The sequence below is a fragment of the Pleurodeles waltl genome, chromosome 1_1 (assembly GCF_031143425.1).
Source record: "Pleurodeles waltl isolate 20211129_DDA chromosome 1_1, aPleWal1.hap1.20221129, whole genome shotgun sequence".
Taxonomy (NCBI): Eukaryota; Metazoa; Chordata; class Amphibia; order Caudata; family Salamandridae; genus Pleurodeles; species Pleurodeles waltl.
In genome coordinates this window covers 434000319-434026625 of record NC_090436.1, presented here as the reverse complement: position 1 = coordinate 434026625, position 26307 = coordinate 434000319, and the positions used below count along the sequence as shown (strand labels likewise).

Sequence of the window (26307 nt, the reverse complement as noted above, 5' to 3'; positions counted from 1 at the left end):
GCCAAAAGCAACTAGAGGAGGGGGGCCACGAGCCAGGCCAAGGGAATGGGGTCCCCAGGGCCTATCAAGGCTTTTGGAGGTGGACCGTGCCTCCCCCCCTCCTCTTTATTTTCAAAAGCAGCCCAGGGCCTAAAAAGGCTCAAGGAGAGAGAGGCACGTGGCCTCTCCCCTTTAAACTATATATGGCCCTGGGGGATGGGGTTCCCAGGGCCATTATTAGTTCAGGGAGGGTGTCACACAGACGCAGAAGTGTGAGAAATGCACTGCTTCTACTGCCCCTTTCCAATAAAAGTTTTGTTTGCTTCTGGAGTAGTCAAAAAAAAAGTTTGAAGCTGAGCATCTCTTACATAGACTATATAGAATATATATTACATCTATTTACTGAGATTCCGTCTGAACAGGTGTTAGCACTAGAGTGTCTCCTCCTTAAAGACAATTGTAGTGGACTTATTAGTATCTCCACATAAGAAGTGCATAATCACAGACCTTCTCCAACACATCCATAATTTCTGTTACCTCACTCTGCCCCAGAAAGCTGCATGGTACAGTCCTTATCTGCAGAACTGAATCCTTGTCCATATCAATGAGATTGGGTGCCATACTTCACAAAGGTAGCCTTTGGTACATTCGTCCTCATGGTTTGTAGTGCTATGGGCTTCATTGCACAGCAATCCCATACATGTTGGGAGACCGCAAAGTTGCCTTAGCCTACCTTGGCACAGATCAAGGTATTTATCACTGCTTTTAATTGTTTGATTGGGTGCTTCAAAACTGGGATGATCTAAATGGGCAATACCACTGCCCTATTCTGTTTAAGGCTTCAGCTCTTTCAGCTGGCAGTGGTTCTTTGGAAATTAACCTTACATCACCTTTTGTGCCTGTTTACCTTTGACATTGCAGGGATAGACAAGCATCATAATGGATAGTCTGAGAAGGTTTGTCCACTTGCTACACGAGTGATAAATTATTTGGAAATCCTTAACCCCTTCTTTGAGGATTAGCTATTCAAGTGTATTCCTTTCTCAGCTGTGTGTCGTGAATTATCACCAGTTATTTTCTCTTTGTTACTTATGGACTGTGGTCCCTGATCCCTCAGAAGGGTAATGTATTGCTATATACTGGTGAATCCATGCTGTGAACATTCTTCTTGCGCCATGTTTGATAACTTTTCAATATTTGGCTATTAGTTCATTGTATTAACGTTTGCCATTGCCTATATTTAACAATATAATGTGAATACCTGCATCTGTGCAGTCGTGTTCAAAATGTGTGCCATTTTTTTCATCACCTCATGCAAGTATAGCTTCTCAAGCTGTGGCCTCATGTCTAGTGACAGATGACAAGTACAATTCTCACATTTCTAGCAGGAAATAAGATATAAAAATCCTGGGTTTTATTGGCTCACGGTAGGATGTGTTCAATTTTGGGACATTGAACACCCACTTCATAAATCACTGACTTTACGTGTGGAAAGGTGGTTTAAATTTATAGAAGATAAATGCAGGCTTTTGTTAAAATATGTATTAAGTATCTGTTCAAATTTTTATGCTTGTCTGTGCTTATGTTTTACTTCACTTACTATCATTACTTCTACTAATATGGTCTGGGCTAGTGTCAAAGATTTCAAAAGAACAGAATTGTGGTTGTTTTTAACTTCTCAGAACAAAGCAGAGTATCATGTGTGTCTAAATCTACCTGCTGAGCCTCTGTCAAATCCGAGATAGTCTCCATACTCGTCTGCCCTCATCAACATCACACACAGGTTGCCATGTGACCTCTGCTTGGTGTCCAAGTCCGAGTAACCATAAACTTATGGCACAGTTTAAGGTTACCAGGGGAAATTAACCGAGTTGATGTGTGAAGGCAAAAATTGTTTCGCACCCAGACAAATAGTTTGCCTTTTAGATGGCCATTAACCTGCCGTCTGAGAGGACCACTGTGATGTTAAATTTGATGCAACTTGTATGTCTTTATTCCATCCCTTCTGATTCCTGGGTCCTTCAGAAAGTCAGGCAGAGCCCAGGAAGCGGAGTCATCCCATATAACCCAGTATTACCTTACCAAGTAAGGTCTCCAGAATTCTTCATCTCTTTTACTAGGAGCACATCCTGTTGCACCAGTGCGAGACGGGTAGAGCGCTGCACAACTTCCCACCACTGCTTGGCATTAGCTCATGGAGCATGAATAACTTTTCTTTTTTGCATACAGATGTTTCTCCTCAAAGCAATTATCAGTCCTTGCTACTGCCAAGGTGGTACACCAGGAACCCAAAGTTCTTAAGCTTCAGCTATTGAAGCAGTGTCAAATCCTTTCACAATACTGAGTGTTAAAGAGAATGGTTAAGAGCCTTGGGACTAATGGTAACAGACACCTTAAATGTAACTTTAAACCTTTCATGCATTACAAGTCTGAAAGAGAAATTGTGCATGAAATCTGCTGCTAAGGCTTTAACCCTAATCCCAAACGATCTTTTCCTAAGCCATTTACTTCTTTAATGTAGTTGTTGTTTTTATTTTTAGGCAATGGTACAAAGAATGTAGGGCCATATGTACAACCCTTAGTGTTTGCGACTCTCAATTTTTAGCGACTCACAAATTGCGAGTCGCAAACACTGATGTACTCTGATGGAAGAGGCCTGCCTCTTCAATATTCATGAGGCAGGTCACAATTTGCGAAGCATTGGGAACGGCCGGCGCTCAACAGGATGGTAGTATGCTGGGATCAGCAGACCACCATGTCTGTTACTGCTTTACAAACGGAGCAGTTCGTTTTTTTTTAAATGCATCCCATTTTCCTTAATGGAAAACGAGGTGCATTTGAAAAATAAAAATGAAAAGTTGTATTTTTTTTTTTTTTGAGTGGGACCACTGCCCTGTCTGGAAAAAATGTTGGCGTCCCCATTCTCAAATTGCGATTGGGTTACTATGTATGTAGAGTATGAATGTTTTGCAACTGCATTCCTGGTAGCAAAACATTCATATATACCAGTGCGACTCCCTGTTAGGAAGGGGTGCTCTTTACCTGCTTCTTCCTAATAGCGATTCACAAACCCTAGTTTGTGAGTCAGTAGTAGGTTACCAACTTGCAAAATAGGGTTGGTACATTGGAAAATGCATTTTACCAGTTGCAAACGGCCTGGTGGGATGTTTGCGACTGGTAAAATGCTTCATACATCTTGCCCGTAGAGCGTATCATTGTGTATACCTTAGTTACGATAGAAAACGTTTGTCTCAACTCAAATGTAATTGTTTTCATGTTTGTTTTCCATAGAAAGAAGAAAATCAGTTGGAAAAAAGCCAGTGTCAAAATATTTCAATTACCAGCACTGCTAAACCTGCAGGTACACTTACTTTATGGTTAAATAATAGTTTAATAATTCATGTTGCACAGTTTAATCCAGTTGTCTTTTCAGAGAATAGGACCTTGGTAAATTTAGTAGGAAACATTGTAGTTCAAAGTATCTCAAAGCAATTATTATTCTCTTTCGAAGTTTTAAAAATTAAATGTAAAATGGCAAGGTTCGGTAACCTTGATTTTCAAGCACATCCATTCCCTTATTAAAGCTGATTATCCACAGGCAGCAACAAGGTTTAGATAATCTATGCTTTAAAGTCTTTTCAAGCCCTTGTTATATATTTACTATTCTACCACAGTATAGAATTACTTGGACAAAAATTGTTCTTGCAATGGAGTAGTGATTACATTCTTACATTTCTTCAATAAAAGTAGAATTTATCTGCCAACTTCTCAAAATGTGAAATGGAGGATTGTTGAAGACCTCCAGTCCCTAGCGCACTACATTTACAGGTTCACTTTTAAGTGATAATCAAAACAACATTAGTCTTAAATGAATTCTCACTCAAACTCCAAATTTGTTCTCAAACCTGAGCTCATTTGTTCCACAACAATTAGGAACGCACCCACTCATTTGATTTGCTATACCCTGAACCTCATAGTCAACAATTTTGCATTATAATAATTAGTGTGCCCCTTTTCATTGAGCTGGCCTACTCATGTAGCAGTTTTTTTGTTACATATCCCTCCTGCCTCTGATGATGCACCATTAATAATTATCCTCCAAATTGTGAAAAAATGTCATGCTTGTCATTTTATTAGTGAATCTAAATTTCATTAAATCTTAGACAATTACTTCAGCCCTACATGCATTTAAATTCTCTTATTCGTTGGCAGCCTTTTATCTGATGATTCCTTAAAGGTAATAAAAAAAAGTAATGTGACATTTTTAGGAAGAGACAAGAGGGTTTGTTGTAGGAAGCTGGCTCTCTGTATAGTGTATCAACATGAGTGGACTGTGCAGTGTCAAGGTATCCCTAATGAGTAGACAGAGCTTATCCCTAATTACTAGACAGAGCAATCCCAAGGTGCTCTGTTTGTGGTAGTGTGGTCAAGCAGCCTTAGCCTTATCAGAGGGGAGTGTTGGGCATTTTTGGAACTCACAAAGTCAATAAATAAGACACACTCAAATGAGGAAATTCAACACCAGTTTTTTTTAAAAAATAACACAAATTTTTATATTAATTTAGACACCAAGAACAGGTAAGTACTTTTCAAGTTTGCATTTTTTTTCGAAATGTAGAAAATAAAGCTGTAAATTTGAGGCAAATACCTTGAACGTGGAAATGATATTCTATGGGGAGAACATACATTGCATAGGGTCACTTGCAAACCATTTACAGGACTGTTCTTCTGAACTTTAGGTAAGTAGGGGCCAGGGTCCCAGAAAGCACCGACAGTTCAGGTTTACCTGTCCGGGTACAGAGGTGCTTTCAGAGGTGGTAGCCTCGGACGCTACACACGAAAGTCAATGGGGAAAAGTACCTGTTAAAAAGAGGCTGCAAGTAGGGACTGGGACACCAGTCTGGCAGAACCCAAAGGAGGGGTTTGGCTGCTGGGGGCCTCAGGAATGCTGCGGATTCTCATGAGCCCAGGCTAGGGATCTCAGGTGCAGAGGTCTTTTTGTCTGGTGGGGTCAGTGAGTTAGAGGCTCTCACGGTTCATGGAGTACCTGCAGAAGAGGGAAAGAAACAAAGCAAGATGACCTCTGGCATGGAGTTGGCCTCCCTCCAAGTGCCTCAAAATGCTGGTACGTTTTGGTGGCGGTGGTGTTCACACTGAACACAAACAAGCTTTGGTGCTTGCAGCTGGCAGTGGTACTCAGGGAATTGATGCAGGGAGGCTCTGGGTAGGCTCAAAATCTCAGAGACAGAATAGGTCGATAGGGCTGCACTCCCGGACACTCGGGATCCTCTTCCTGGTGAGACTCCCTTGGTGGACCCAGTAGTCAACAAATCCGAGAACCGGACAGTCACAGTTGGTGCCTGCTGGTGCAGGGAAGTGGCTCCTCCACTCCAAGGGAGATGCTGGCTGGTTGACAAAGTGCTGGCATTCCTCTGAGGCTTTTGGAGGATGCGCAGCTGTAGGATGAGTTGGATCTTTGCAGTTGTCGTGACAGGAGCAGGTAGGCAGGGTTTGGTGCTAAAGTCACATCTAGTCCACAGTTCTTGTGCTGGTCGACTCTTCTTTGTCCTTTTTCTTGCAGCCAGACGATCTAAGTTCCTGGCATCAGGGGGCAACCTAAATACTGAATTTAGAGGTGTTTAGGGGAATGTAGCGTAGTAGCCAATGGGCTACTTACTCCTGGGGTGACTACACCCACTATATGAACACTTCCTGTAGGGAGTGAGCATAAAACCTGTCCCAGAGTTTCTAGTTCCACAAAAAACAAAATGTTGAAACCCTTTCTTCATGGGGAACATCAGGAAAGCCCGCCTTAGGGTGAGACTAGCCTAGAGGTGCAACACACCTACTGCATAATTAATTTCCCACCTGGCCTGGTGCCAAATGGGCCTCAGGGCAAGCAGTGGCATTCCCCAGGTCTGGGGAGCTAGGGTCACATATCAAGGGTGGCAGAGACTTTAAAGCCTCCAGCCCAGATCTGCTGATTTACTAGCCCTCCGGCTGAAGAAGGTGATAACACCTTCCTCCAGAGCAAGTCTTGTTTCTGGCCTCTGAGAGCGCGGGTTCTCACTTCCAAGCAGTAAGAAACTTGTCTGTGGTGGCAGGCTGGTCGATACCAGTCAGCCAGCACACCAGATGACTAATGGGTTTTCAGGGAGCACATCTAAGGTGCCCTGTGGGTGCATGTCATAATAAATCCAATACTGGCATCTATATACCAGACACCATAGGTTTGAGTGAAGTTGGGTAACCAGTGCCCATAATATACCTTAAGATGGCTTCCCTGTTCATTTGTAATATCTAGTAATCAGACTAGTCATGACAGGGGCATATCTGCTCATACCAGTATGTCCTCCCATAAAATATAATGCACAACACCGCAGGGCTCTAAGGCCTGCTGTAGGGGTGACTTACAATTATTATCTGCAGTGACTTTGGCATGGCACACAATGAGTGTGCCATGTCATGTTTTCAGTCTGCATGCATTTTGTGTGTGTGGGGGAGGGGGGTCTCTGGGTGGCATAATACATGCTGCAGTCCTGGTGAACCCTCTTTGCTACCCATGCCCTTGGTACTAGGGGAACAATTTACTAGGGACTGATAGGGGTGCTAAAGTGTGTACCGAAAGGGAAAGTCTCTATCCTTATGCATCTGCTGCATGTAAACTTGTGTCAGACTTAATAACCATTACATTATCAGATGATGTCAAGAAACATAGAGCCCCATTATGAGTGACCTGTGAAAATGTTCCTCTTGCTGTCTGTAAATGGGGCCTCTTCTTCCTTTTGTGTACATGATTATACTGCTATCTGTACCTGACACTGTGTGTGGAACACTACAAGAATGCAGTGGGGACTTTGCTGCTTGGTTTGACACCAGTGTGCCTGAGTGGTCCAGAGCATTAACTCTGCTCCCTTTACATCGACTGCCCGGTTGGAGGGGAGTAATGGTCATTGAACTGACTAATGAGATATGCATCATGCATTGACTGACTCTGTCTTGTCTTAAGTGTTCCGAGGGTGCATACAGGGATTACCACAATCAGCGACAACACTTAATTTCCTTCTCCCTAGGCATTTCCCCTCTTCCCCACTAGCAGGGCACTACACTGCTCATACAAGATGTGCAATTGACATTCTTACTCCATTGTGATACTGACTTTCAGCTGATCAGAGACTCTGGTGTATTCCGCTGTTCTCTAATGTGCTTCTCAGTTTTCAAATGGTGCTTCTTATTCACTTTGGCGATTGCCTGGACCTACTTTGGCAGAGTTCAACCTTGCCCTAAGGACTCCTCCGCTAATGTGTTATGATTGAGCACAACTTAATGTCAAATCAAAACAAGTGAGGTATGTTCACTGAGGCAGTTCATCCTTGCAAATAAACATACATCTGGTGGGCTGAGTTCAGCTGGTGGCCCAGATGGATCAATCAGACAATCTTCTGAAACAATACTATACTCTATTGACAACACCTAAACCTCCCTGGAAGGTTAGATAGGAGAAGTGACTGTAGATGCCATTTTGACAAGACCGCCCTAATGCATTCAATAGGATAATGGTGTTAGAGAGCTGAATTTATGGATTTGACAAGATAGTCTGTGTACTTCAGTATAGGGTCATGCAGTTGGAATAATCTATGAGGACCCTGGAACAAATGGTTGAAGATGTGAAGGGTAGGACCAGACAAAGAGCAATCTGACCCCAGATGATTGATTTCAAACTGCTTTGTAGACAGCGGCTTCATTGGGCCCTAACAGCAAGGCTCCATCTGGGGCTCCACCAAGATCACTCATTGCTAACCCCTCGACTACAAATATAAAGCCACTGTACTAAAGGTTTAACATTGATTATACCACATATCATGTAATATGTTGCTTATTATGATCTTCCCAGACTATGCAAGTGATTTCCAGAAACAGTCATTTGAGGATGTGGAAAACAAATCTTAACGCCATGAAGCTAAACTGTGTGATGGTATTTCTCTTCAAATAATATTTTTAAAATGTTCTGAATGCAAATGCAAAGACATAACACATTGACCCTTTAAATATAAAATGCCTTAGACCCTTCGACATACACTGGCTGCAGGATCCAAAGAAGTTAAGGGTGAAAAGCATTGGTGCTGATGTGAGAACTATATTTGTGAAGAAACTAGATAATAACTGATGATAAATTTGGCATTGATTCTGAAATGGGAATCCCTGTAGTCTCATAGGAACCCTAGGTTATGATGTGTTCTCAGGGTTCCACAGTGTGATCTACCTGCCATTATGGTTCTTGTGCTGTATTTTGTACAGCGCAGTTCAGATATGGAGGAGGACATTTTTGCCTGATTAAACTGATATCTTGTAATCATTGCGCACTAACATGATGTTAATTGTGTCTTTTTTTTTATTTTATTTTTACTATTTTGGAAGATAAATGAAAACCCAAGCAGTCTCGAATAGAATGTGTCAGTTATATTTCGATTTGGGAGAGACCAAAGGGTGGGTAGGTTTTGAACCACTCATGATTGTGATAGGTTGAGGGGAGATGTTCAGATTTGTGTGACCAATACTTCTTGTTCATTGGTGGTTTTCGGTGGGTATGTTTTGTTAAGGTTAGGTTAACAACCTTACTGGCATGTTCCTGTAGTCAGCTGCTATATCTGCACTGTTATTGTCTTCAAACATGTTGCCTGCATGCCTCGAATTTTGCTGAATTTTTTTTTGTTGGTTTTAGGACTCTGCACTTAACTACTGCTAACGAGTGCTAAAGTGTTTGTGCTCTCTCCCTAAAACATGGTTTGATTGACATATACCCAATTGGCATATTTGAGTTACTTGTAATTCCCTTGTAGAGTGGCATGACATATAACCATGGCCTGTAAATTAAATGCTACCAGTGGGTCTGCAGCACATATTGTGTCTCCTACTTAAGCAGCCCTCCTAAAATATGTGTCAGGCTTTGTCAGCCCCCGATATCGCTGCAGCAACACCAAAGGGATTCAAGATCACACACCAGGACCACATCGCCCATCCCGGAGGAAGGATTGCCATCATCCACAAGGAAACCATCCACTGCACCACCAGGAAGGACAAGGCCATCCCAACCTTAAAATACCTTAACTTCAAACTGACAGCAAATCCACCATGAAAGGCACCCTCGCCTACAGACCTCCGGGACCTCGCCCCAGTGTCTGCAACATAATCGCCAACCATCACTCGCCCTAGACTCCAAACAACTACATCTTTCTTGGTGACCTAAACTTCCACCTCGACAACCCCAGTGACCACAACACCAACAACCTCCTCGAAATCATGAACAACATTGGCCTCACCCAACCTATCAAAGAACCTACTTACATCACAGGACATACACTGAAAACAATCTTCACCTCCAGCAAATGAGTCAAATGCAGTCATATCCCAGAACTCACCTTGACAGACCACTCTATCGTCTTCTTCAACATCTCCAACCTGCACACCTCCACCACCATGTCATCCAAAACCCGCACCGCAGCTAGAGCAGAGTCACAAATGCCCATTGGCCGATACTCGCTACTCATCCAAACCAGACACCCCTACAAACCTCAACCAAAGTGTCAAGAACTTCAACACCTGGATAACCAACAGCGCCAACCACGTTGCCCCCATCAAGACCCAACAAGCACATCAGATCCACCAAGCAAGCAAGATGGTACACCGATTGAACTGAGAATAGCAAAACATATGACTTCCTAAGAAAAAATACCCTCAGCTACCTACAAATCCTTCCATAGCCACTACAGCAGAATGATAAGAGAGAAGAGCATCCTAGCCAATCAGATCGATACCAAGCTCCAATGGAAGCAAAGAACTTTAAACAAAACATCAGGGAGTTCTCCATCCCCAATGGCCACAGAAACCAACATAACCCCCTCTCGAGAACTCTGCCACAACATCACCAATTTTTACCACAACAGGATCAGCACCATCTACAGAAACTTGGATCCTTATCCCACGCAGGCAGACTTTCTCCCTCCCCTCCCCTCCCAAACCCTCCTGCTCCGACCACCTGTCGACCCAATGGAACCAGCTCACTCTCCTAGACACCATCATGAGTATCGTCCACTCAGGAGCTCCCACGACCTCTGCCCACACCACATCTTCAGTCCTGGAAACCAGAGGATCAGCCATGAACTTAGCACTCTGTTCAACACCTCTCTTACCAAAGCCACTGTCCCCGAAGACTGGAAACACGCCGAGGTCAAACCTTTACTCACAGCGCCATCAGCCAACCCCAGCAAACTCAGAAACTACTGTGCTGTCTCCCTCGTTCCCTTCCCGGACAAGGTCCTGGAAAAAGCTGTTGACAGGCAGCTCACAAGACACCTGAATGAGAACCACCTCCTCAACATCTCTGTCTGGATTCCGCAGCAGCCACAGCACCAGTACCTCCCTGATGGCTGCAACAGATAATTTCTGAACCCACCTCAACTGAGGAGAGACGACCACAGTCATCCTCCTCAACCACCTGGCAGCCAACGACACAGTATCGCACCACATACTGATCATAAGACTGCACCACAGTGGAATTCAAGGTGATGCACTCAAATGGATCACCTCCTTCCTCACCAGGCGAACTCAGAAAGTTTGCCTGCACCCTTTCATCTACAAACCCAAAGACATCATTTGCGGTCACCCAGGGATCATCATTGACTTGACAACACTGGCTGACATCATCAGATCCCATGTACTCAACATCATATTCTACACAGACGACACCCAATCGTCCTCCTCCTCTTCGAAGACCCCACCAGAACCATCTTCCTTAGATGCATGATGAGCATTGCAAAGTGAATGAAAGACAACTGTCTGAAACGTAACTAACAAAACGGAAGTACTCATCTTCTGTAGCAATGTCTCCGCTTGAAACAGCTTCTGGTAGGACTATCAGCCAACCCAGCAGAACACACCAGAAACCTCAGGATCATCCTGGATAGTCAACCGACCATTAGATCCCACATCATTGCAGTTTCCTCTGCCTGCTTCTTCACCCTATGCATGTTTCGAAAAATCTTCAAATGGCTCACCAGGACACAAGACATACCGGCACACAGGCCCTCATCACCAGCCAATTCTACAACAGCAATGTTTTCTACTCAGGGATCTCCACAAACCTTCTACAGAGACTTCAGACCATACAGAATGCTGCAGCCAGACTCGCCCTTGACCTCCCCCGGCGAACACCTATCACTCCCCACCTCAGAAGAGTCCACTGGCTCCCTGACAGAGAAGATGTACATTTTAGCTGCTGTTCCATTATGTAAGGCTCTGCACAGCCAGGGACCTGCCTACATCAACCAGCGCCTCAGATTCTACCACCCCTCAAGATATCTACGCTCCACATCCCTTTCCCTCGCCTACACACCGCGTATCCACTGCAGCAGAAGTAGAGGACACTTCTTCTCATACCTGGTGGCCAAGATTTGGAACAACCCTCCCCTACCTTATCTTCTCTACTGGAATTCCAAAGGACACTGAACACCTGGCTATTCGACTGAGTCCTCCAGCCCCATGGCCTGGATATCCCCCCTGCTGAATACCCATTCTATATAAATCCATTGATTGATCGATTGATTGAACATTTGACTTTTTCCCGGTCCAGCGCGACCAGATATCCCCAGTTGGCGCTTCTTGCTTCTCTGTGCTATTTTACAGTTTATTCTTCACAAAAATTCCTAGTGCAAGTTCTACTTGTTGGATTTTTGGCTTTTTGGTCTTATTTATTTATTAAATTACGTTCTAGTTTTCTAACCATGTGTGGCATGTTTTTATGTGGTGATTTCACCTATTGTGTGAAGTGTTGCACAAATACTTTACACATTTCCTGACTGTTTAACTTAGAGGCAACCAGAGGGTGACCATGGTTAAATTTAGGGTTTGCCTGACACTTACCCTGACCATGATTGTGATTCCTGTTTGGCTCTGCCAACCAGAAACCTAATTTCTAGCAATGGGCACTACCACTAACCTGTAAAAAGTATAATTTGAACAATGATTTAAGGGCATGGTAAAATGATGCATGCTTCTCAGGTGAGCCCCCAGGCCCTCATCAGAGACTTGATACCCTAAATGAAACACCTTTGGCTGGTTATGTTTTTCCATAGTAGTGTATGTAGAATTCACAAAAGATTTGAGGGGAGTGGCAATACTATTTACGGAGTCTTTCTTTTTACTATACAGCATACATACCTGGATAAACTTGGTCAGGAACGTTTGGTATTAAGCTTGAGTGTTCCTGAATGTTTGCATTCTGCTCAAATTGTTGATTGGCAAACTAGATATGTCGTGGTTGTTGTTGACATAAATCATGTAGGGGAAACTGTGCTGAGCAGGGACCATAATGGGTAATGTGTGCCACTATGAACTAACGTTATGATGACTGTGAAACACAAACTGAGGGGAGAGGCAATATCTTTGATTAAAAAAATGCTGCCAACGCCCACCAACCACGCACGCAACCTGGGTTTTATCCTTGACTCATCGCTCGCCATGACCCAACAAGTTAAACGCCGTCTCATCCTCCTGTTTCAACACCCTCCGCATGCTCTGCAGAAGCTACAGGTGGATCCCTACCGAAACCAGAAGGACGTTCACCCAGACCTTCGTCAGCAGCAAATTAGACTACGGCAACCTTCTCTACGCGGGAACCAGGGCCGTTTTCCAGAAAAGACTGCAACGGATACAGAACGCCTCCACACGCCCCATCTTCGACATCCCCTGCCACATCACAGCCCACCTGAGAGACCTACAATGGCTCCCTGTCAACAAAAGGATCGCATTCAAACTCCTCACCCACGCCCACAAAGCACTCCACAACGCCGGACCAGGATACCTCAATGATCGACTCACCTTCTACACCCTGTACCGTCAGCACCGTTCTGCCTGCCTCGCCCTCACCACCGTTCCAAGCATCCACAGGACAACAACCGGCGGCAGATCATTCTCCTACCTCGCTGCCAAGACCTGGAACACCCTCCCCATCCACCTACGTCTGACCAAGGACCTACTGACCTTCAGGAGACTCCTCAAGATCTGGCTGTTCGAGCAGTAGCAGCTTCCCCCTTCCCTCCCCCCCCAGCGCCTTGAGACCCTCACGGGTGTGTAGCGCGCTCTACAAATGCACTGATTGATTGGTTGACCTCCTGTAACACTTAGGAAAGTAGCTGAGCATTCACATATGTTTTTTAGGTTACGGTTGAAGTTTTTCACTCCTTAAAACGACTTTGTTTGTGTAGCTGGATCTATAGGCGATTAGAAGAAGTTAACTGTGACCTGATTTTCAGCACTCACAAGATTATAGCCCAATTCCACACAGACAAAGTCACAACTTTTTGCTACATGGGACTATGCTGATGCAATTTCATTTACAAAATTATTTTGTTGGTCATATCATATGTGCACCCTAGCTGACTAAAAATAAGTTTTTGTGTTGTATGTTGAAAGACTATGCAGTTGTATCCATGATAAATGCCAGTAATAAAAAGTTTTTAAAACCCTGCAGGCCTAGAGTACCAACAGATGGTCATAGCCTTCTTCACTGGAGCTGAGTGATATTGAGTGCACTTGGCACACAACCGGCCAATAAATTGTTCTGTTATGCTGCACATGAGTCTTTCTCTTGTTTCAATTATTTTTTCTTTCTATTTTCTAACTTGCACTTAGTCTTGGAGACACAAAAGGTGGCATGCGGCATCTCAGACCACTCACAACTTGAGCTATATATAGACGGTATGTGGGAAGTCCTTACAAGGATGTAGCACCTGAACCTCTGGTTGGGTCATTGCTTGGCATATAATTTTGTTTCATTTGACTCTCCAGATATGTTTTTAGATAGAACATCATGGCTTATCTTATAGCTGAAGACAAAGAGACTATAAAAGAGACAGTTGACTTAGAGACAGTAGTATTAGACCTTGAAAAAAAGAATAGTTTTGAGATTCCCTATGAGCTGTAGCAAAATAAATTGACCTTAAGGCATATGATGCATAATGAAGTGAGGATTGCTTGACTGGTTGGACCTGCGTTGTGTCCTTATTTTCTATAGTGATGGGATTAAGGAGTACTGAATTGATGATGGTCAATCGTTTGTTGGAGTTGCCATTGCAAAAAAAAGGATAGACGGTCTACTCCAGAAATGGACCTTATCATATGGATTGTCCTCTGCATCACACTATGTTACACCTTAACCCAAAAAGGTCCTCCTGATGCCTAATGCCCCATTGCACCAGAGTGAAATCTGCCACCAGAGCCTTTGCTTAGGGTTTTCTGTTTTGGCCATCTGCCACATGAGCATCTAGCTGTACTTTTCCAGGCACTACTGCATCGAACCTTGTGTGCTTTGTCATTTTTACTTGCTTAGCCATACTTGCTCCCTGGTGCAAGTCCTCTCCTTAGAACCACCTCTTTGGAGGGGGCATTACATTGAAAAGGCAATTGACGTCAGCAAGCTGGGTGAAGCCGTTATGCAGAGGTTGGGCAGAGTCATGACTGAGGCTTATAGTGCACCTGTCGGCACACAGGAGCTGTTGCAAGAGTTTCTAGATCCAGTCTGGCACACAGATTCCTAAGGTGAGGAATCTGCAGATAGATGGAGTATCCACCAGGAAAGCTTATCCTTTTTATGAAGCACTGGGGTATGTCTCTCAAACAACATCTGTATATTTTAAGTGGTATCCCACGCCATTCAAAGCTCTATTACTGACATCAAGCTGACATCAGGCAAAGTAGTCTTACCCCCTTTGAGAGCCCATGGTAGTGATTGGATGCAACGTCCTTGGGCTTTAGAGGTCACCTGGATTATGTTGAATTAAGAGGTCTGCGGTGGAGCAGCGTCACCATGTCAACATTCTGCAGCTGGGTGTCATATGTCTATTCCTCAAGACCTTTCTGCCTTCCATCAGGGGCAGGTAAATCCAGAATCTCATGGACAATGCTGCCTCTGTGTTCTACTAGGCGGGGTGGGGTCTAGGCTGTGGCTAGCGCTATACAGGAGATACCTAATTGTCAGTCACCTAGCAGGCTCCTGGAACCTCAGGGCTGACACACTCAGTAGGTATCATCTTGCTGATCACAAATGATTTTGACTCCCAGAGGTGGCTTAGCAGGTGTCATCTTGCTGCTCACAAGTGATGTCTAGTCCTGGAGGTGACTAAGGGCATCTTAACACAGTGGGACGTGCCCTCAGTAGATCTCTTTTCTATCTCCAAGAACACTCAATGTCCATCCATCCTTTTGCAACCTAGAGTTCCTACCACAACACTCTCTGAGTTACGTGTTCTACTGTCAATGGTATTCTGATCTCAGTTAGGCATTACGTCCCCCTGCCTCTTATCCCTAAGGTTCTGGAGAAGGGCAGGAGGGACCAGGCCCAGCTAGCCTTGATAGCTCTGGATTGAGATAAGAGTATTTTGTACATTGACATGCTATAACTGTCCCTCATTTCAGTTGCCTCTTCGCGGGATGATGCTATTCCGACAGGATGGCAGCATCCTTCACAAGCTACACCTCCAGGCATGGATATTGAGCAGAATCAATTGAGCCCCTTCGACCACCCTCTGAAGGTGATGTATTTGATTTTGGCAGCTCACCATGCAGCCATGAGGTCCATCTGTTCTGGCCTACATTTGTGTGAATAGGCAAGTTTCATTTAGGTCTTACATTAGGTTCCCCGTTCTTTTTATCATGTTGCAGTAGGGTGTTACATCGGTCTATACCTTTTCGATATGTGTGGAATTTGACACAGTTGCACCTTGGAACTTTTGACTTTCAAGACAGTGTTCCTCTTTGCTGGCACTTCAGCGTGCTGTAACAGTGAATTGCAGTTTTTGTCTGTCCAGCCACCACTTACCACCCTTTTCCTGACAAGTTGGTGTTTCAGATTCTGTGTCCTTTTTGCCAAAGGTGATGTTTCCATTTCATGTGGGGCATCCCTTTAAGGAGTAGGAGAGGCTACACCAGTTGGATCCTAAGTGGGCTTGTAATCTCCACATCAACTGATCAATTCTTTGTTTAGGTTGCAAGTGCAAAGAAAGGAAAGGCAGTCCAGAAACAGATATTATGGAGGTGTATTGTCCTTTGTATTAAGCTGTGCTATGCTCCAGCCAAAAAGAATCCGCCTGAGGGCCTTCATTCCCATTCCTCAATGGTGATAGCTGTGACTGTGGCCTTGGCTAGAGGTGTTCCGATATTGGACATCTGCCAAGCTGCTACATAGGTGTCTGTCCTTACCTTCTCCGGACACTACTCTATGGACTCTCAGATTTGCAGACATCGGTCCACCCATTCGTCCTGCAGGATTTCGTGGTATAAAGTCTACTATTCAGACCCACATGGTGAGGAATCTGTGGAGTACCTTTCAAAATAATAAGTTACTTTCTTGCAGTAACATTCTGTCTAGAGGACCACAGATTCCTAACCATCCACCTGCATCCCTCTTCTATGGAGCATACTTCTGATTTGTTATCAAGGTCCAAGCTAGAGAGCGTATGCTCTTGACATCCCAATTTGTTAGTCACTTTGTTAGTGTTTCGAAGAAATGGGTTTAATACTCGAACGCTAGTGAGCAGGAGGGTTACCTATACATGTATCTATGTCATCACTTCTGTAGATGGGACTGAGCCATCACAGACTCTGATTGCTGGCTCATGAGAACTATTGCAGGAGAAGTATCCTTTTGCAGTCTGACACGTGAGAGGATTAGAAAAGTGAGGTATCTGCATTGAAAGTATCCACAAGAAAGAGCATTACCAAGGTAGGTAACTTATCGTCAGAGAGTGGGCCTAGAGTGTGGAAGTGCATCCCACCCTCCATCAGAATGATTGTCTAAAATATATATTCAAGAGAGATTTCAAAATACTATTACTTTAACTACACTATCAGCTGGAAACTAAAGCATGACGAACAATGCCTAATTGATGTCCTAGACACTTGATCAGACGTGCCCTATAGAAGACGAGAGTTTCCAGTATGCTACTTTACAAGGTATGCGAACTACAATACCAGTATACCAGAAGCCCACTAACAAAGACACACTGGTGATATGTTCCAATTTGGAGTACCCATGGAGGTTTCACACACATAGATTTTGTCGCTTTCTGTTATTAACTTCTAGGTGTTATGTATCATATATACTTTAGCTTCCATGTAAAGCACTTTGCTACACTGATGGGTCTGGTTCATGCTGTGAAAAACACAAAAAATAAGACATTCAGTTCAAGTAAATAAAATAATTGCGGATCATTGGCAGTTATGGGGTCTGTTTTAGAAATTACATTATGTTTGAAAGTTAAGTTGAAACAGCAGGCTTCTCAGCTTTTTTGTCCAAGTATCAGAGGCAGTTGCCTTAATGTCTGGTGGGATTAGAGTCCCACTCCCTAGGCATAAAAGATGAAATATTTAGGAGTTCTTCCCGTCTCTGTTTTTTTTAAAGTAAATGTTTGTCTCGGTTTGCCTTTTCGTGGTGATGTGCTGTCTGCTAAAAAAAGTTGGGATTCCTAAAAACGTTAATTTATGTGTGATACATGCTAGTTAAAAATGTTCTTCACTTAATTGGGTGCCACTTTACAGATACCAGAACAGGGGAGAGGGAGTCATACTCTTCAGTTTGGCAGATTTTTAGAGGGTTGCTTTAATTGGACGTAGATGCAATTTTTAAATACCTGCAAATAGTATTTTTCTATAATCCACTCTCAACAGTATGAGGAATTCACTTACAAGTTTAAAATGTACATAGATGAAAGGTTTGGTTTCCTCCCTCAACAGGGGGCTAAGTTCAGATTGTCCCCTCTTTGCCATTGCTTTGATGTGTAGTTGGAGGGTGAGGTTTGGTGTACTTCACAGTTAAGCAGTTACAGTTTAACACCATATTTGAGCTATGACATATTGAATATGGATAGGCAATTACAAAGGGGTAACAGGAAGGGCTATGCTTCAAGCAGATTGAGCTTTAGGTTTTGGCGTGACATGAATGTTTGTTTATCCATGAGAATTGTAGCCAGGAATGTTGCATCTTTCACGTGGATTGGCTGATACATCTTGTCATCATCTTTGTGAATTTGATAGGAGACTTTAGCACTAATGAAAATGTAAAATGGCTCCAGACAGAAGTTGAAAATTATAAAGGAAAGAACAAGCCTTTTGCATCATCCCCGGGTTAAAAAAAGAAGGTAGTAATTTTCATGCATTGCTTCCCGTTTTCCAAACGTATTCGAGTTTCTTGCCTAGGTAGCTCTTTCAGGGCAGCAGAGTGTGTTTGGATGCTGACGACAAATGTACTATTCTACTACTAGGATATTTGGGACAAGTGAAGATTTCCCCAAAACAGACCAGTATACCTAGGGTATACTTTAGCTCAAATTCTGAAATACTTTGGGAAAGTTCAAAATTCCCCATGTGGTTTAAAAAAAGTTATAATTTTGCATTGTCATCATGTGCTGCTCTGAGGGCTCCACACAAGGGAGAAACAGACTGTTTTCCAAGTAAGAGAAGAAATAGATAAGGACGGTCACATAAATTCTTTATTCTCTTTGAGGATTTTCCAGAGTGGCATGGCTCACTATGTCCAATGCAGTTGAAAAGATCTGATAGAGACTTCTAGTTGCAGATTTCTTGCCTTAGAATCTCCCCCCAGGCGTCAGACTGTATCCGCAAATTTTTCTTCGAGCAATCCCCTTGCGCATTGATAGGTGGCCTCAGTCGACTCCGTTGGCATTGTAGTTGACGTAATGATGTTGGCAGTAGTATATAGACCCCGCTTCAGCGCAGTGACGCCCGATCTTTTCTTTCCACGACATACGCTAAATCGGAGAGGGCTACCCTAATTATTTTTGGACTGCTTTGACCTTTCTTTTGTATTTTTGGTGAAATTCTGGTGCGTCAAGATGTCCAGATGTCCCCCAAGACTGGATTCAAACCTTGCGAGGATTGCCACCGCATGATGTCAGCGACGGATCTGCATCGGGCCTGTTTGTGGTGCCTGGAGTGCGACCACGACCTGAAGTCGTGCTCTGAGTGCCGGGCCATGCACCCGAAGGCCTTGAGGAAGCAGACCCTCATGCTTATGGTGGACCGGCGCTCGACTCCGCATTGGTCCCGGTCTTGCTCGTGGAGCCACCACCACTCGTCACCACGTATTTCGGCTGATGCAATGCAGGAGGAGCGTTGACGCTCTAGCCTCCATCCTCAGAGCCTACTTTTGGTTCTGCTCTGCACCTCACCGAGCTTTCGGGAGCCAGAGCAACCGCTGGAAAATTCTATGAGGCCATGCTCCTCCTTTTTTTGGGCAGTCCAACACTGTTACCGCTTCTTTGGGCCCAGGGGGTTCCGATGGAGGGCCTTCGGGTTCCACGCCAGTGGGTCTGACTCGGGCCACCGACCTCCCCTCCGGATCCACTCCTGGATCCGTACCGACACCAGTCGTACCATCAAGACCTTCCCCAATGCTGGTTCGACTGTCGATGCTCCAAACATTGGTGGTGCCCACTATCGACTTCGACCCAATCCTGACCCCCCACAGTTTGGAGTCGGAACGGCGTCTGCAGTCGCCTTCTTCGATTGGGGTCTAGTTACCCCAGGTTCGATTCTGACCCTTATTCTTATGGGTATGAATACAGGGAAGGATTGGGGGGGTCCCTGGACCTTTATGAATACCAGGATGATCCTAACTTGGACTGGGCACAGGAATTGGGTGAGGCCAGTGGTCTGGATACTTCACCAGATGCTGGCATGTTGTCTCCTCCGACCGTGACTACGGCAGAGGGAGCTACTTATTCCATGGTGGTCAGTAGAGTGGCTGAAGTCCTCAGCCTTGAGCCGCCTATTTTTCAGGTTAGTCTAATCTCCTGACGGAGGTGCTTCTTCCAGGGGCTTCCACATCTGAGCCTCTTCTTCCATTCAATGAAGCCCTTACCAATGTCCTTTTAGGTACTCGGTCCAGACCCAACACAGGGGCTCTTGTGTACAGGACAATCGCACGCTGCCATCAGCCCACCTCGAATGACCCTAAATTCCTGTCCAAACACCCCACGCCTGAGAACCTTGTTACCCAGGCATCCTCATTCTCTGGCGCATTTTCTCCCGCACCTCCAGATAGGGAATCAAAAATACTGGACCAATTTGGAAAGGGGATGTTTTCAGTGAACACCGCATGCCTTTTGGGCCATTATACTCGCTCTCTGTGGGATGCAGTCACGCAAGTCTTGCCACAAATGCCGGAGAATGCCCATGCTATTGTCTCCCAAGCGGTTACCAATAGGAAAGACGTGGAAAAGTTCACTATCTGAAGGCAGCTGGACACGATCGACTCTCTGGGTAGATCGGTTGCAACGACGGTGGCCTTGAGGTGCCATGCCTGGTTGAGAACATCTGGTTTCCAACAGTCCCTCATGGACATGCCCTTTAAAGGCACACGTCTCTTTGGAGACAAGGCGGACTCTGTGCTTGAAAGGTTCAAGGACTACTGGGCTAAGGCTCGGTCCCTCGGCCTTTCGACTGCCCCTCGTCCCCAACAGTCTGGTTTTCACCCCTTTTGTGACCACGGAAGGGGCTCCCTGTCACCGCCCTTTCCCAGCCACCGTACCACACATGCCGTTCCGCCCACGCGTGGTCGGGGATGCGAAATCCCACGTGGCCGTGGGACAGGGAACCAGAGGTCTGCCCAGTCTACCCCTGCTGCAGCCTCCAAACCTTCCTAGTCCATCCCCCCATAGGACCAGTTGACGGCAGGATTCACAATCTCCTGCCCCACTGGGAATCCATCACTACGGACAGGTGGGTTTTGCAGATCGTTCGGAAGGGCTACTCTCTCCCCTTCAAGACTGCCACACCAGCCATGCCTCCATAATGCAGCCGTATTCCGGAAGATCCTTTGGCACTTCTCCGCTAGGAAGTCGCATCTCTCGTGGCCAAGAGAGCCATAGAGAGGGTCCCTGCGCCAGAAGTAAGTTATGGTTGGTATTCCTGCTACTTTCTGGTGCCCACAAAAGACAAGGGCTTACGTCCTATCCTAGACCTTCGCGCCCTCAATCTCTTCATCAAGAAGGAGAAATTCAAAATGCTCATTCTGGCTCAGGTCATGTCTGCCTTGGACCCAGGAGACTGGATGACAGCGTTGGACTTGCAAGACGCTTATTTCCATATCCCTGTCTTGCCTGCCCAGAGACTTTACCTAGGATTGATGGTAAGTCACAAGCACTTTCAATTCACCATGCTCCCTTTGGCCTTAACAGCGCCCCTCGGGTGTTCACGAAAGTGATGGGAGTGGTTGCAGGTTATCTGTGCAGGTTAGGGGTTTCAGTCTTCCCCTACCTCGACGACTGGCTGTTGAAGGGGGACTCGCCCCAGAAAGTGGTCTCCCACCTTCAGACAAGGGCGAGCCTCCTGCACACTCTGGGGTCCACTGTAAATGTGCTGAAGTCATACCTGACTCCCTCTCAGACACTCACTTTGATTGGAGCTGTTTTGGAGTCCGTGCAGTTTCAAGCCTATCCTCCCGAAAAGCGAGTCCAGGATATTCAGGCTATGATTCAGATCTTTCAGCCTCTATCTTGGGTTTCAGTGAGAATGGCTCTGAGTCTGCCGGGCCTCATGGCCTCCTTCATCCTGCTAGTGACATATGCCAGATGACATATGCAGGCTCTGCAGTGGGACTTGAAGTTCCAGTGGGCGCAGCATCAGAGAAATCTCTCCGACATGGTTCAGATCTGGGAGAGGGCTGCGAAAGACCTGCAGTGGTGGCTTTCGAATCGGCGTTGGGTCAATGGCAGATCCCTCTCCCTTTCTCAACCAGATCTTTCAATAGTGACAAACGCGTCACTTCTGGGATGGGACGGCCACATGGGAGAGGCAGTGATCAGAGGCCTCTAGAGTCTGGGCTCCATATCAATTTTTGGGAGCTCCGGGCGATCAGGCTTGCATTGAAAGCATTTCTTCCCTCTCTCAAAGGGAAAGTGGTGCAAGTGTTCATGGACAATAGTACTGAGCATGGCCCCCCATCCTCCACTCAGACTGCCTCTTCGGGAGGATCTTCTGTCACAGCAACAGGGGACGGTTCTCCACCCGAACCTGTCCAATCTCCGCCTTCATGCATGAAGATTGAGCTGCAGCAGTTGACGGCTTTTGACCTTCCATCCGAAGTCTGTGATGTAATCATGGCAGCCAGACATCCCTCCACCAAAACGGTATATGCCTGCTGTTGGCATACATTTGTGGCATGGTGAACCAACAAATCTGTTGATTCCCCTCTCTGCTCCTCTTTCAGAGGTTCTTTTGTTCATTCTTTCTTTGTCCCAGCAGGGCTCTGCTTTGGGCACCCGTAAAGGCTATTTAACAGCTTTCTCAGCCTTTCTTAGGTTGCCTGATCAGCCTTCACTCTTTAAGTCTCCTATTGTTAGTAGATTCCTTAAGGGTGTCTCCCATTTATTTCCTCCCACTCTGTTTATCATGCCTCAGTGGAACCTCAGCCATGTTCTTACTTAGTTAATGTGTGCTCTCTTTGAGCCGTTGCACAATTGTCCCTTACCACTCCTTACTTTCAAAACTGTTTTTCTTGTTGCCATCACTTCTGCTCACAGGGTGACTGAGCTTCAGGCTCTATATTCTAAGCCCCCATTTTTGTCTGTGCACCCTGACTAAGGCACTCGCCCCAGAGCCTCATTCCTTCCCAAAGTCATTTCACCTTTTCATGTAGGCCAGTCCATCACTTTGCCTACTTTTTACACATCCCCACATCCTTCTCATGAGGAGAGACTCCACCTCCTGGATGCAAAAAGAGAACTGGCCTTCTATCTCAATCATACTAAAGATTTACGGGTGGACGATCAACTCTTAGTTGGATATGTGGGTGCGAAGAAAGGGAGGGCGGTGCAAAAACGTACCATCTCACGATGGGTACTTCTTTGCATTAAAATGTGCCAAACTTTGGCAAAGCAGCAACCCCCTGAGGGTGTGCACGCTCATTCCACCAGAGCAACTGCTGCTTCCACTGCATTAGCATGCGGAGTTCCTGTCCTGGGTTTCTGCCAGGCAGCTTGTGGACATCCCTGTACAAGTTTACTAAACATTACTGCCTGGACAGTCAGGTCGGTAGGGGCAGCTACTTTGGTCGTTTGGTCCTGCAGGACTTTCCAGTATGATCTTGGTTCGCAGCCCACCTCCGAGGGCATTGCTTGGGTATCTGTTCTAAGGTAAGGAATCTGCAACTCGAAGTCTCTATCAGATGTACAAGTTACTTACCTTCGGTAACAGTATATCATGTTCTAGTTGCAGATTCCTTACCGACCCACCCATCCTCCCAGCTTGCGAACTGATTTCTAGGGACAGGGCTTCCCCATTGAGGTCCTAAGCTCTGGAGCACCAATTTCAGTATTCTTCGCGGCTCTGTGCTTTGGCGTGGAAAGTTGTGAAAAGAAACTTACATCACTGCGCTGAGGTGGTGTCTATGTACGGCTCCTGATGTCATCTCGGTGCTTCAGACGCCTATGACGCCCGCGGACTCGACCAACTCCACCTATCGACGCGCAAGGGTATTGCTCGAAGAAAAATCTCCGGATCCAGTCTGACAGCTTGGGGGAAATTCTAAGGTAAGGAATCTACAACTAGAAAAAAACAGATATATTGTTACCGAAGGTAAGTAACTTGTACTTCAAGCAGCAAAACGAGTCAGGACACCCCTTTGTCAAAATTTGGAGGTGCGGCCTTCGTGTTATAACAAAGCTTAAGCTTCACTAGAACTAATCTACTAGATCTCTTTTATCAGTGTAATGAGTAAGCTCGGACACCATGCCCCTTGTAAAACCGTGGCCAAACAAGGTAGATTAGATTCCAGGCTGAAATTATTCAGATTTGTGGGGTCTTTTCAGTGTTTCTTCTAGAAAGAACACATTGTTTTGCATGTCTTTTGGGGATTCTAAAACGGTTCCTTGGGACAGCGAGATACTAATTATGTTCATTCAGTGGGGAGTAACAGGGGAGTTCATTTACTTAAGTAGAGAGATAAGAATGAGTTAAGAGAATTGTGTGGAATATTTAATTTTGGCAATTGTGCTGAACAGTTCTATCGAAGTTTTTTTTTTTTTTTTTTTTTTTTTTTTTTTTAAGTGGGCCGTGTGGCCTTGGCTTTTTGTGCTATGGAGTTGCAGATATGGAATTTCAAGCGGTGTGTGAGGGAGAGATCTATCTTCTTCACCTTCTCTAAAGTAAAAAGGAGATTTCCTCCTCTCTTTCTTTGAAAATGTTGATCACTTGTGATTTTGGCATTGTGGATTGTTTCATGCCCTCAAAAATGATTTTCAGGCATATTTATTTCACTTGTTTAACCTCTTTTGTAATATAGGTCAATTTTGCTATGAAGTTGAGTTTGTATATTTGATTCTTTGAACTCAGTTGCATCAGATTTGGTGATAGCATTTTTGTCAAGTATTTTAAGAAGAGCTGACGATTGTTCTGTCCTCTTTCAGTTCTTTAGGGAACCAGTGTGCCAGTCGTTTGTAGGGCAAAGTTGTCCATAGTCTGTCATTTATTTGTTCCACAGGGCTGTGAGTTTGTTCATCTCCTTATCTAGAAGATTGAAATGTAGCAGTGGTGTGACCTCAAGAGTTAGCCTATAGCAGTGTTTTTGATGTCTCTTACAACTGGATATCCTGGGCTGTCCAGTAGTGACAACTTTGAAATATGGGAGACAGAGTTCATCAGGAAGTGGTGACTTTTAGTTTAGATCTGCTCTGCTTTCATGATAACAGGGACCCCAGAGGGGTCTTTTGTGAGTGTATGTAACATTCACATAATTGAATGGGACTGTTTTGTACTAGGATGTTGAATCCATCAAGGAAGATGTCCGAGTTGATTAATAATGGAGTGAAAAATGTGATCAATTATTGTACAAAATGTCATTGCCTGGTGTGTGATATGACATGGGGCTTAATAGGGGTAGAAGTCGTTTTTATTTCAACTGACATTGAAGGAAGGAAATGAATCATTTGTCTTTAAATTGTCAGGTTTTCTGTAGGTTTTAGGTATGACTGCTAACCTACTGCTATTCTTCTTAGATCTTTGTCTGATTAGTGTATTCAGAAGAGATAGCAGACCCAGCACTGGTTGAGAGAATACATTCAATGAGATTTTAAGCAGGGAGTTCAGGTGTAGGTTGTTTGAGGTGATCAAGTCAGCAGTATGCAGGTTGTTTTTGCTACTCTGCAGTTATGCAGGAGGTATTGGAGGATAGTGTTTCATTCTGGTAGTGGGGGTAGCTAGGATTTCATTCTATTCATTGTAATGTTAATAGTAGGAGATGGGGTAAATCTCTTGCGTGCTAGTGTTCTTGCATTTAGACCTGTTATCTACAAGTAGGTATTGTGTCCTTGCTGGGTAAAGGCTGCTTTTGTACTCTGGACTTGGGATCTAATGCTGGCCTCAGTACTTACCTGAAAATCTTGAAATACTGAGCAAATCACTTTACTTCCCTGTAAATTGTGATTTGTAACATCTAATCTTGCAGGTCCATTGTTTCGTTAAACACAGTTTTTGGAAGGCATACTATTCTTGTTTTTTATTTTTCAGCCACTAATCTTAATTCAAGTGGAAGTTCAGTGGAAGAACCGACTATTATTTTAACTTTGGTAGAAATCCCATCTCCTTCTGTTGATGGATACCATGAAGAAACTACTCCTTCGATTTTACAAGATTTGTTACCAGCTCCAGTGGTCCTAGCTACTGTTGACACCGACATGTTGGATGTAACCCAAGCTTCAAGGTAGGCAGCTGACTGTTCTGAAAATGTATATTTCCTAGCACTGCTAGTTCACGAATCAAAATTAGGTCAATTTACCATCTGTCCTTTTTTCGTCAGTCCTCACCAGTGTAGGTGACACGCACCAAGAAATAGGCACCTTGTTGCTTCCATAACTAAAAGCTTTCTATCTTTTTTGAAACTCCACTCTCTCCCCCGGTTCCTCTCCATTAGGGCAAGAAAACAAAACTGCGCTCAATGTACCCTGTGTTCAGTACTACATTACTACAACCTGTGATCAAGTCAGTATATCCCCACTGGGATGTTGGAGAAAAGTAGTATTGTGGCAAGCAAGGGTACAGCTCAGTATAATGCTGGTAAGTACAAGGGGAATTGCAACTTTATCTGTCTTCATTTTCACAGTCCTCATCAGTGGCTAAAATGGGTAGCATGGTTAATCTTGAGCTTTAACCATGGTATATATAATGCTAAATCCCTATTGTGGTTCGACCTCCAAGATCTGCCTTGTTGGTGAGGAATTAGGGTGTATGGTGGCTCTGGGATCCTAAAACCTGTAAGTG

At 44.7% G+C, this 26307-nt stretch overlaps 1 protein-coding gene across 2 annotated transcripts in view; it reads left to right on the top strand.

Annotated features, from left to right (window-relative positions):
- Positions 1-26307, top strand: part of BDP1 (BDP1 general transcription factor IIIB subunit) — a 1097554-nt gene that overhangs the window by 942271 nt on the left and 128976 nt on the right. For both annotated transcript variants that reach the window (XM_069224223.1, XM_069224213.1), the window contains exons 38-39: positions 3271-3340; positions 25558-25750. In XM_069224223.1, the coding sequence (XP_069080324.1) occupies positions 3271-3340; positions 25558-25750 (263 nt within the window). The remainder of the gene's footprint in view (positions 1-3270; positions 3341-25557; positions 25751-26307) is intronic.